General features: G+C 40.1%; 1 protein-coding gene across 3 annotated transcripts in view; it reads left to right on the top strand.

The window, feature by feature from the left end:
• The window catches only part of UPP2 (uridine phosphorylase 2), a 31677-nt gene extending 19941 nt beyond the window's left edge, over window positions 1–11736 (top strand). For all 3 annotated transcript variants that reach the window (XM_050750493.1, XM_050750492.1, XM_050750494.1), the window contains one exon: window positions 10503–11736. In XM_050750493.1, the coding sequence (XP_050606450.1) occupies window positions 10503–10645 (143 nt within the window). In that variant the 3' untranslated portion in view covers window positions 10646–11736. The remainder of the gene's footprint in view (window positions 1–10502) is intronic.
• Window positions 11737–12144: the final 408 nt, after the last annotated feature.

The raw sequence follows: 12144 nt of genomic DNA, 5'->3' as shown, positions 1-12144 counted from the left end.
TACAACTGAATTTATTGAGACAAGATACAAAAAGAAATTCCTAAAATAGTCCATCAGTCATAATTTTAAATAGCACGGTCAGGGAAGGATGGGAGGAGAATGTGCCACATGGCTATCTGGGGGAAGAGCATTCTGATCAATGCAAATCCAAGGCCACAGGCAGGAGGAGCACTCAGGGAGAACTGGAGGAAGAGGGAAGAGATCAGGAGGGGAGAGGCAGTGGTGGAGAATGGTAGGAGAGAGGGAAGGTACACAGATTGTATAGGACACTGTGAGAACTCTGGGTGAAATGGAGAGCTTTGAATAAAGAGGTGGCTGGATCTGACCTGTGTGTTAACAGAATCACGGTGGCTGCTGAGCTGGGAAGACCCGAATGGGGTGAAGGGTGGAGCAGGGAGAAGAACGAGAGGGCGAATGCAGTAGTCTAGTGAGAGTTGATGGACAAAGTGATAGCAGCGGAGGTAGTGAGAAGTAGTCAGATTGTAGAAACATTTTGAAGACAAACCCAGCAACATTTGCTGATGACTTGATGTAAATTTGGGGAGAAAGGCAGGAGTTAAAAGCGACTCCCATGTTTATGGCCTAAACTACTGGAAGCATGAGGTTGTATAACTGGGATAGAAAAAATTGGGGTGAAGATGTTGGGGTAGTAGACATCAAAATGGAGGCCAAGCAAGCAGGTGAATTTATGAATCTGGAGTTTAGGTGGGTCGTTTGGACTGGAGACATAAAATTCTAAGTTGAGAGCATATAGATGGCATTTAAAGCTATGCAATGGATAAGATAACGAACAATGAGTCTAGACACAGATGAGAAGAGGTCCTTGCTTAAACATTAGAAGTTAAGGGAGATGGGAGAGACCAAGGAGGAGTGGCTCATGAAGTTGGCAATACACCAGGGAAGTGTCGCATCCTGATATGCAGAGAGGAAGGCTTCAAAGAAGTAAAGAAGTACAGCACAATAAAGCTTCATTTTTATCATAAGTGGAATTTGCCTTGCAATACTTGTCCTTATAGTCAACCAATTTTAATCTACACATTACAAACAGAATATATGTGGTCATATTTCTAAGAATGCATTTTACAAAAAAGCTAAGGAGATTGATTGTCGAAGTACTATCCTTAACTACTTGCATCTGTCAGAATATATGCACATGTAAATTATTGGTAAAAATGTGGGAGGAACACACAATGCATTTTTGTACTTTTTTTTTTTTTTTTTTTTTTTTTTTTGAGACAGAGTCTCCCTCTGTTGCTCAGGCTGAGTATAGTGGTGTGATCTCAGCTCACTGCAACCTTTGCCTCCTGGGTTCAAGCGATTCTCCTGCCTCAGCCTCCCGAATAGCTGGAATTACAAGCTTGTGCCACCATGCCCGGCTAACTTTTATATTTTTGGTAGAGATGGGGTTTCACCATGTTGGCCAGGCTGGTCTTGAAATCTTGATGTTAAGTGATCCGCCTGCCTCGGCCTCCCAAAATACTGGGATTACAGGAGTGAGCTATCACGCCCAGCCCATCTTTGTACTCTTTTGAAGGTCATTGCTAATACCCTCTTTTAGAGAACAAGAGCATCTGCTTTTCTCTCTACAAGTTAGTGACAGTGGGAAAGCAGCACCCCACACAGCCCGCAGGGACACCTGGATTCAGATGTTTCTGCTCTAGGAAATGCCTCCTCACGTTTATTTATTATATAAACAAGTGATCACTTGAGTCATGTCTCCACCTAATATGTAAGTGTAACATAATCTGTTAACCACTTTATTAATAGTTAAATATAAAATGCCGAGATATCAACATGTTGCCTTTGTGAAAACTGGGTGATGATCAGCAGTTCTTTCTTAAGAGGTACCAATTGGCAGCCAAGAAGAGTTCTAGGCTTGTGGACCTGGACTCTGAGTCTTTCTTTCTCTCTTTAGGATGTTGCAGAAACCTAAGTGAAGTTATTCTAAGAGCCTTTCTGTCCTTGCTGCAAATCCTTGTGACCTTGGTCTCTCTGCTACCTGCAGGTTTCCCTCCTGGATACTTTCTTCTCTACGTTTCTGTAGTTACCGGCCCCCACTGCATTTTCTTTCTTATGCTGCTGCTGGACCTGCTAGTAGCTGATTTTCACCTGCAAATAGCTCTCTCCCAGGCCACTGCTGCAGCCTTTCATGGAGTAGACCCCTTCCAGACTGCCAACATTCACACTAAAGGCTGCATCTGCAGCTCTGTAGTTCTTGGGAGTATTTCTATCCGAATGTCTTCATGGTGCCAGGGGCTCTTTATCTCCCTCAGACACTACTGTTTTAAAAGGTGGATTCCTGGTATGCTGCCCCTTGGAAGATCAGCCACCAAGTATAGAGACAAAAATCCCATACATAGGATGCTAGCATATTCTCTTCTTTCATTACTACTTCATAACATCCTCTTCCTGTAACACTGAAACTTGGAAGCTGGCACCTGGCACCTTCTGATTTTAACCCATTTATAACATACTTTGTGTGAGCCAGAAAAGCTTGCTTGGGGAAGGGCTGAGAATGCATTAACGGACAGCTGCTGAAACAGAGAAAGTTAGAGAGGGCATCCAATGGTAAGCAATATGGAAAAAAAGATTTCACCTGGCACTAAGAGCCCAGGGTCCATAGGCATGTCTCTGCAACCCCCTCCCCGCCACTGTTAGTTATGGCCCACCCTATCCTGTTTCACCAGACAGCCCTCTGAGACCTCTTCTGTTCCTTTAGTACTACCAGATGACTGGATAACCAATCTGAATTCATACTAAGGTGATGGCTTATAAATAACAATTTTTTACATAAACAAGGGTCTTCTAGAGAGCCATTGTACTAATTTAGATGAATTACTCAGAGTTTGGACCATTGCCGAAACAGATCTTTCTATATCTACTTAGCACAAGGAAGCCTTGGGTCCATGTGGATTACCACTTATTATCTTTGCAGTTAGTATTACACATCTCACCCTAAATCTCACCTCCTCAAAAAAGTCTTGCATGACTACCTATACTCACTCACTCACAATGGTGTCATTCTATTTCATTTATCTGCATCACATTTACCACTACCGACTATATTTCCAGTCTGTTTGTAAATTAACTTATATATTATTTCATGCATATTAATGTGTGAAGGCCTATATTGATTATTTCTGTCCATTAGAATATAAGTGCCATAAGAACAGGGACCTTGTTTGTCATTGCTGTATCCCCAGTACTTAGAATATTGCCTGCCATATGGACTTTCAATATTTACTGAATGAGTGAATGAATGAAAAAAAAAGGGCCACTAGACTCTTTTTCACCATGGAAAATGGCCATTGCAAACTTTAACCTTCATTCCCCAGCCATATAAGTGGCTTAGAATTGTCTAAAAGACTTAGGAGTATCTCCTAACTGTCCACAAAAGAGGAAGCAAAGCCTTAAAGTCAAGCCTCCCTTTGCTCTAAGGTCTATACAAATATTTATTTTGCTAGATCTACAACCTCTGGGTTTTTCAATATTTGATAGGCGGACAAACTACCTGTAATAAGGCCACTGACACCCATAAGTCACTGCTGCTATCCTGATCTCATTATCTTAGAAAAGAGAGTTGGGAATCCAATGCTGTTTTAACAAAGATTCAAGTGAAGGGAAATAGTGGAATTCACTCAATTATTCCAAGGCTAAATTTTCAGCATAAGGTAAACCTGTACAATGGAAGCACTGTGTAATGCTCAATAAATGCATTCTCCTGTCACTTTATAATATGCACATATCTGTGTCTCTCTTAAAGCAAAATCTACTTTAATTAAGCCCCAAACATTCTGGTTAAAGATGATAATCCTCTTGTATTGTGAACTTGTGATAAGTATGTTTAACTTGCATTCATGTTTTAAAGACAGTGCTGCCTTTTGACACAGGCTTGCATGACAATATATGAAGCCTAATATTTGCCTAAGCTTAGGTTCTGCTTAAATCCTCTTCTATGTCTAGTTGTTTGCAGCACTCACAGTGGCTTTTCTTTAAAGCATTCAGTGTTATTTCCTTGGACAGACACTGGTAACTTAGGGAAATATTTAGTCTTTATAATATTATCTTAATACAGTTCAATGAGAGGGAGCAGAATCTTGACTTTAATTCCACGTTTATATTCTTCTGCTGTTCCCAACAATGAAGGATATTGGACTCCGAGAACTACATGAGGATCATTGATAAAGGTAAAAAGATACCACAAGGATTAAAGGTTGTAATCGGTTTGGAGCTAGAGTATTTCTTAACCCTAAAATGGAGATAAATCCAGATTTTGAAAAACCCTTAGGCCAGGGTACAAGGCAACCAATTGCAGTGCTCTTCACCTTTACAAGAGAAAAATAGACTGTAGCTCAGGAAGGTTAAATAACCTTCCCACCTTCTCAGAGCTGGGAAACAGGTGAGCTGGACTTTGAACCCAGCTCTGCTGACTCAGGCCCCTTTGCACCCTGCCTGCCATTTCTTGACAGCAGCCTCCCCGTGGAGACAACATGGTCATAGTCTCTGGACAGAAGAGCCAAAATGTGCACCACTAAAAGTCAATGCAGATTTTTCCATTTTAAGCGTCGTGAGCAGATAGTTGCACCACTGCTACAAGCAAACCCTAAGGACTGAGCACATACCAATTGACTTAGTGATGGGATCAAATAAAATGTTAAGCAGATACTTATTTACTAGTATGCAGAGCCCTTATTTTGCCAAGAAAATCAGTCACTGTAGCTGGAAAATCAGGTATAAATGGTATATAATTCACTTATTACTTTTAGAGGGACAAGATTTTTAAAAAATGTTTCTTTTTGCTTTGTTTTCACATATTTTAATCAAAGTCAGTGTCTATAGCTTTGTTTCATTCATTTTAATTCCCCCCTCCTAGCCTCTATTCCACTCTTCGCTCCCCACTGGCAACAACTCACACATTAGAGATCATTTAGGGCCATTGATTCCACCCTGTCTGTGGCTGTCATTATCTGTGGCCCTCCTTTCCCCTGCTCTGGCCCCAGGGAGGCCATCTGGATTCCCCTGGTGAGCCTCCCACCCCCACCTCCAGTAAGTGCGCAAGGCTCCATCCTCTGCCTATCCTGCCACATCTCTGGTTAAGGGTCCCACATCTGGCAGAAGCCCCAGTCCTCGAGGTTACCTCTGGACCTGCTGGAGAAGACAGCAGTTTTTTGAACTAACCAAATCATGTGACGTAGGTAAGCTGAGGATGTAGACTTGCAAGAAGCCTCTGAGATCTAACCTGCTCCTTGCTCAGAGGATGAAATGAGGTCTAGAGAGTGTAATTGACCTGCCTGAGGAAACAGATAGACTGAAACAGAGATGAACTAGAATAGAGATCTCCTGTCTCCTGATCACCACTCTCTTCACTATTCCATAAGGTGCAAAAAAGTACTGTATTCATCTATTGAAAGATGACCTGTACTGCCTCTGTTTGAAAAAGCATTTGTGGCAGCTTTCAATGAAAGAGGAATGCATAATAATATAATTTAAACAGAAGTAAAAAAAAAATAGGAGGCATTTATTTAAGGGAATAGATAGGAAGGTATCCTTTTTTTATTTTTATTTTTTGAGACAAGGTCTCTCTCTGTAACTCAGGTTGGAGCACAGTGGTATGACCACAGCTCACGCAGCCTCCACCTCTTGGGCTAAAGCTATCTTCCCACCTCAGCCTGCAGAGTAGCTGGGACCACAGGTTCAAACCACCACTAATTTGTGTGTGGGGGGTGTGGGTTTGTTGTGGTGGTGGTGGTTGTTTTTGCAAAGTTGAAGTCTCACTTTGTTGCTAAGGCTGTCTTGAACTCGTAGGGTTCAATCAGTTCTCATGCCTCAGTCTCCCAAAATGCTGGAATTGCAGGCATGAGCCACTGTGTCTGGCTAGAAGTTATCAGTATTAAAGAGGCCACCCAGGAGTACAATACTTAATTTAAACACTTAGATTGAGCTCCAAGTTTCCTGGAAACCAAGCTGTAAATGAAAACACTGCATTTGGGAGGCTGAGACGGGCGGATCACTAGGTCAGGAGATTGAGACCATCCTGGCTAACATGGTGAAACCCCTTCTCTACTAAAAATACAAAAAAAAATTAGCCGGGCGTGGTGGTGGGCGTCTGTAGTCCCAGCTACTTGGGAGGCTGAGGCAGGAGAATGGCGTGAACTCAGGAGGCGGAGCTTGCAGTGAGTCAAGATTGCGCCTCTGCACTCCAGCCTGGGCGACAGAGCAAGACTCCGTCTCAAAATTTAGCTACTAAACAAAAACATTTGCAGTTTGTCACAAAATCTTGATCCAAATGTTAAACTTAAATGAAATTATCAGCTATATTATAATGTGCAGTGTCTCTGATAGCACCTTTATAAAAGGTATGGGGCAATTCTTTATAGGTATAATGAATTGGTTCTAATTCAGCATTGTTTGGGCACCCAAAGAACTGGGGTCCAGGTATGTACATTTGTGGTAATGATGATTCAGAGATAGAGTTTCAAGTCTTTAAAGCAGTCATTTTCAAATATTAATGTACAAATAATTTAACTGGGAAGATTTTTTCATGCAGATTCACTGCCCTTTCCCAACCCCCCATCCCCAATTCTGATTTGGTATGTCTGAAATAAAGCCTAAGTATCTCTGATTCTGTTGCAAGAGACTAGTGGAGCACATTTTGAGAAACACCAATCTAGAAGAACAAATTGTTTCTATGTCTCTTACCGTTGACCAGCCCCTTTGAATATAAATTTTCCCCACCTTGTTTTTAATAAGTAGCCAACAGCCTGAGATTAATGTTTCAGCGGAGATACAGGAAGTGCAAAGGCTCTGGGTTGTTGATTAAAAAACATTTTCAGTGCTTTACATACCAGGCATATAGGGAGCAAAGGTAGTGTTTGCTTAATAAACTCAAACCCTTGAGGAGCAGTGGGGGAGGGTATGAACACAACCAGGAAGAGGTAGAAGAAAGGCCAGGCTGGGAACTCCAAAGCTAATCTTTTCTGCTTTGCCATTTTCCAAAGACCAGCCCTGTTTGGCTTCTACTGTGCACATGGGCATTTGTGCCCAGCCCTGCTATTTTTGCCCATTGTTCATGGGAAATCCTTGTTGGAAGTTCATTCTGAATCAGAGAGGTGGGGTTAAAGTGGTGATCCATAGCGGTGTATGGATTCCTAAGGATTCATGAGTGAATTTTCAGGGACCCTGGGACCCCTGAAGTTATACACAAATATTTTGTGTGTATAGGCAGAAGTGTATTTTTGTGCGAAAAGAGGTTCCAATTAAGACTTTCATCAGATTTTCAAAGGGGTCATAAATGTTCCCAAAGGGTTGACAATCACTGGGCAGTCCTAGTTCAGCTCAGGGTGCATCAAGCTCCATGTTCCGGTCTGTGTGTTCCCAGAACATTCTAGCCTCAGGTCAGCTCACTGACAATCTCCTTGGTGGCAGCTGGGTCACTAAGTATCTCTTCCTCCCCAGCAGCCAGCCTCCCTGCCTAATCTGAGGATTATGCTAGCAAAGCTGTCAGGCTTAATTTCAGCAAATTGTTTTGGGTAATTAGTCCCTTTTAATTGCTCATGGAAATAGTAATTTTAGGTGACAAGATTATTATATGCTGCTCGTTAGTGGATTCTCAAGGGTCAAGAAAACACCACTGAGATTGCTATAACCTGTTCTTTTCTATCTTTGGCATTCCCCTTGAAATCCAGAAAAGACATTTAGTAAAGTCGGTTCCCACTCTGTAAAAAGTATAGAGCACTGGTTTCCTTTTATCCTTCTGCCAAAGTGAAGGATTAGAGCAGGACTTTCAACTTTTCTGTGTGACTGCCAGCCCATGTTAGGCTTCACAGGTTTGCTGATCATTAACTTGAAAAGCTGTGGGAAGTTTCTAGCTCTTCCATTTGCTTGTTTACCTGTACAGCCAAGTTGCTTTACAACTCACTGAGTTTTGAATAAATAGGGTCCTAGGTGATGAAATATTTGACGCAGCTCAAGTTGAGTATTTTCATTGCTTTTCACGTCACTGAACAAGAGGGTCAGTCTGACCAATGGGTCAGTCTAACCGATAGGGCAGGATTGCCTAATGGTTCACCATGTGCTAGCTCAGGGGAGGAATGGATGGAAGGTAGAGAACTCTTCTCATCAGTTTAGGAAGCTAGGAGTTGATTGGCTCTGACTAGCTGTGTAATACTGGGTCATTTGGTTGATTTTTCTAAGCCCTCATTTAATCATCTGTCAAAAGGGGACAAAAATAATACCTAGCTCAAGGAACAGCTGTAAAGGATTAAGTGATATCATAAATGCTTGGCATGTAGCAATAACATATCAAACAAAAAAGATATACATGGATTGGAGAAATGTGGAGAAACACATGGAGAAAAGATTTCTAAACTGATACATCTGATAAAAGGTGATATAAAGAATATGCAAGGAACTCAATAGCAAGAAAACAAATTGAGAAATGGGCAAAGGATCTGAATAGTTTCTAAAAGAAGACATACAAAAGGCCAACAGATATATATAAAAACAAAAAACAAAACAAAAAAAACAACCGCTCAACCTCACTAGTCATCAGGAAAATGCAAATTGAAACCATGGTGAAGTGTCACTTCACACCTGCTAGAATGGCCATAATCAAAAAAGACGAAAGATTAAAAGTGTTGGCAGGATGTGGAGAAAAGAGAACCCTTGAATACTGTTGATGGGAATGTAAATTAGTACATCAATTATGAAAAACAGTATGATGGTTCTTCAAAAAACTAAGAATTCCCATATGAGCTAGCAATCCCACCTCTGAGTACATAGCTGAAGGAACTGGTATCAGTGTGCTGTAAGGAGACACCTGCTCTCCCATGTTTGTTGCAGCATTATTCGCAATAGCCAAGATACAGAATCAACCAAGTGTCCGTCAACAGATGAATAGATTTTTTAAATGTGGTATATATACATGATGGAATACTATTTCACCTTTAAAAAGAAGGAAACTCCCTCATTTGCAACAACATGGATGAATTTGGAGGTCATTTTGTTAAGTGAAATAAGCCAGGCACAGATAGACAAATACTATATGATTTTACTTAGATGTGGAATCTAGAAAAATCAAATTCATAGAAATAGAGAGTAGAATGGTGGTTACCAGAGTATAGGGGGATGGGGAATGGGGAGAAACTGGTCAAAGGGTGCAAAATTTCAGTTACAAGGAGGATTAAGCTTGAGAGCTCTATTGCATAGCATAGTGATGAGAGTTCGTAATAATGTATATTGAAAAATCTCTAAGAGAGTAGATTTTAATTGTTTTCACCACAAAAATGCAAGTATAAGAGATGATAGATATGTGAATTAGGTTAATTTAACCATTTCACAATGTACACATACATCACATTGTACCTCATAATTATATACAGTTACTATTTGTCATTTAAAAATAAAGATAGCATGTACTATTATAATTACAGTATACTACTTCTTCCCAAATCTAGATCTTATAAAGAAGTCTGAAGTAGCAGAGAGGTCAAAGAAATAAACATTATCCTCATGCCCAACTCTCTCCATGCCTTCCAAGTTTGTTAATATAGACACATCTAATCAAATCACATATGCACCGAAATCCTTTTTAAAATGATGCAGTTTCAGATGGAGATTATCACACTGTTAGCAATTCAAAGTGGCTAACACTGATTTCGATGTGAGTAACCACATTCCTTGAAATCAAAGATTTGATGTGAAACTGACAATAAAGAATTCATATGGAACTCAATTTTTCTCGCTGATGAAACCAAAGACATTGCCCTTGTGACAACTTTTCAAAAATGAGAGTTTCAATTTTTAAAAAAGACTTTTGTTCTTTTTTCTCCAGTTTCTTATCATAAGATTTCATTCTCATTCTTTAGAAATCAAATGCTAATATATTTGCTCTTTCATGGTGCTGCTTCTTACATTTAAGCATTTCATATCATGTTTTTTTCCTCTCAAATTTCATGAGGACCAGTATTCACCTTTATTGGTATTTCCTGAGGTCAGCATTCTATATCTCTTCTGTATTTACTTTTCTCTTCAGCTAGGGCTGCAATGCAGCAGGCAAACTCAACCATTGCACCAAGGAGTAAAATGTCACCTTGGGAATAATGGCTAGTTCTCTAGTTATATCCTCCAGTAAGAAGACCCTCCTCTTAAGAAATGGAAATAGGATAGAAAACTGGAGATGGCATGTCTCAGATTGCAAAGCTTTCTGCTTTATCTTGAATATGATGCTTTCCTGAGCCTTAATTGTGGAGTCAATTGTGGAGGAAAAGAGGAAGGAGGAGTATTTGCAACAATTTCAGTTAACTTATTTAAATAAAGTGTTTGGTGGGATTCCACAAAAATATGAGTTATATTGAAGACCAGAAGTTTCAGTAAGTTGTGTCTACATTACAAAAAAGGAATACACAAAGCACATGTGCTATGGATGCTGGCGTGTTTGACTAATGCTTCTATAGAGAAGATGAACCCATTGATTCCAGCAGTTGTGCTAATTGTTCTTCTAGCTGCTGTGGTCTGTGTGACACTTCTCAAAAGACTTGACTGTGATCAGATCAACTTGCCTCATGATGTCCTTGTGGAGTACCAGCAACGGCCTCAGCTCCTAATCTCCAACTTCATCAGACGGCGGCTTGGACTTTGTGACTAGACGTCCTAACGGGGCAGCCCAACCCTCCCCTGCAAGTTGGTAGCTCAAGTTGTAACACGAAAGTCATATTTTATTTGTGGCATTTTTATATAGTTCTCATCCACATGCTAAAATCATAATGGAAAGACTTTATGAAATCCTTCTCTCTTAAAAAGGAATTTATTTTAAAAGAATTTAATATTCACACTAAATTAAATTCAAATTTCATTTTATAATAAGTTAACTAAATCTGTCTAATAATTAAAATTTTAAAACTCCTGGATTATGACATTTGGAGTTTCATATGCAGCATTAATTAAGCTCACATCAAAATAGACCAGCCATTTGCAGATACAGTTACCAGTCACTCTGTTTCTGAAACCAATCCAGAAATTCATGTTAGAACATTGTCAGGCACTTCTAGGTATTGGACAAGTGACAGAAACTGATTATCCACATTAAAAATATTTACAGAAAAAAGTGTCAATGAAATGTAGGTCTATATGGAAAAGTTATCATTAGGAAAATATGGCCATACTTCTTTTTTACCCCTACACAATTTCAGTGCACCACAGAATAGGATTCAAGATTTACATATGCCTGTTTGTGTTTTGTCTTGGAATATAACAACTCTGGATTACATTTTCCTTTCAACTGAAAACTCTCAGTAATGCAAAGAAAGGCCTTCCTTTTTCTTCAGAATCACAAGTGACTAAATTGCCTTCTAGACACTTTTTTCTTGTAAGAAATGTGTTTTGAGGAGGCTGTATTTTTTATTCCATTTCAATGTTAACCAAATAGGCTGAGAAATTCATAGCAATTGAATTAAGACTTGAGTTCCAGATGTTAAAGGAATCCTTTTGTGTGACTTGTCCAGACCGGCCTATTGCCCTACCCGTTTGATCCTCTGGGAGGCATGGTGCTCCTCCTGGCTGCACATGCTCTCTGTGAACTGATTGCATCTTGGGTTCTTCTCAATTTGACATACTTGGGAGTTGGAATGACTGGATGGGGGATGGTGGAGGATGACTGGCACACTTGTATAGTATGTAATGTGGTGTACATATATTTATATGGTTGCGGCTCAAATAAAGTTTAATTCCAACACAGTACAGATTATTTGGGTCCTGGAGCCATTGTCACATGTGAGCAAATGGAGGCTTGGAGCAGGAAAGAGGTCCTGGCTGTTGAGTCTGAACTGGCCTGCTCCTGTGTGGGCAATGGCTTTCTCTTTTAAGCAACAACAATAAACAAGAGGTGTTTATCGTCACCAATAAACAACCCACCAAGAGGTACATTGGTTTGTGAACTTCATTTTGGCACTAGAGACACTTTAAGTGCTATTTTTAGGGTATCCCAATATTGACCATCAAATTCAAAGATCAGAGCTAAAGGCAAGCTAGAGTAGTATCGCCATCGTTTTCTGATGGGATTTTTACTTTGTTTCATATTTTTTTAGACCATGTAGTGGAAGCCACCTCAGAGAGCCTTCAGTTTGAACTTTTATCTGTCTGCTCCTG

This window comes from Macaca thibetana, chromosome 12 (genome assembly GCF_024542745.1).
Source record: "Macaca thibetana thibetana isolate TM-01 chromosome 12, ASM2454274v1, whole genome shotgun sequence".
Lineage (NCBI taxonomy): Eukaryota > Metazoa > Chordata > Mammalia > Primates > Cercopithecidae > Macaca > Macaca thibetana.
Note: the sequence above shows the minus strand (reverse complement) of the source record. Positions and strands in the feature narration are given on the sequence as shown.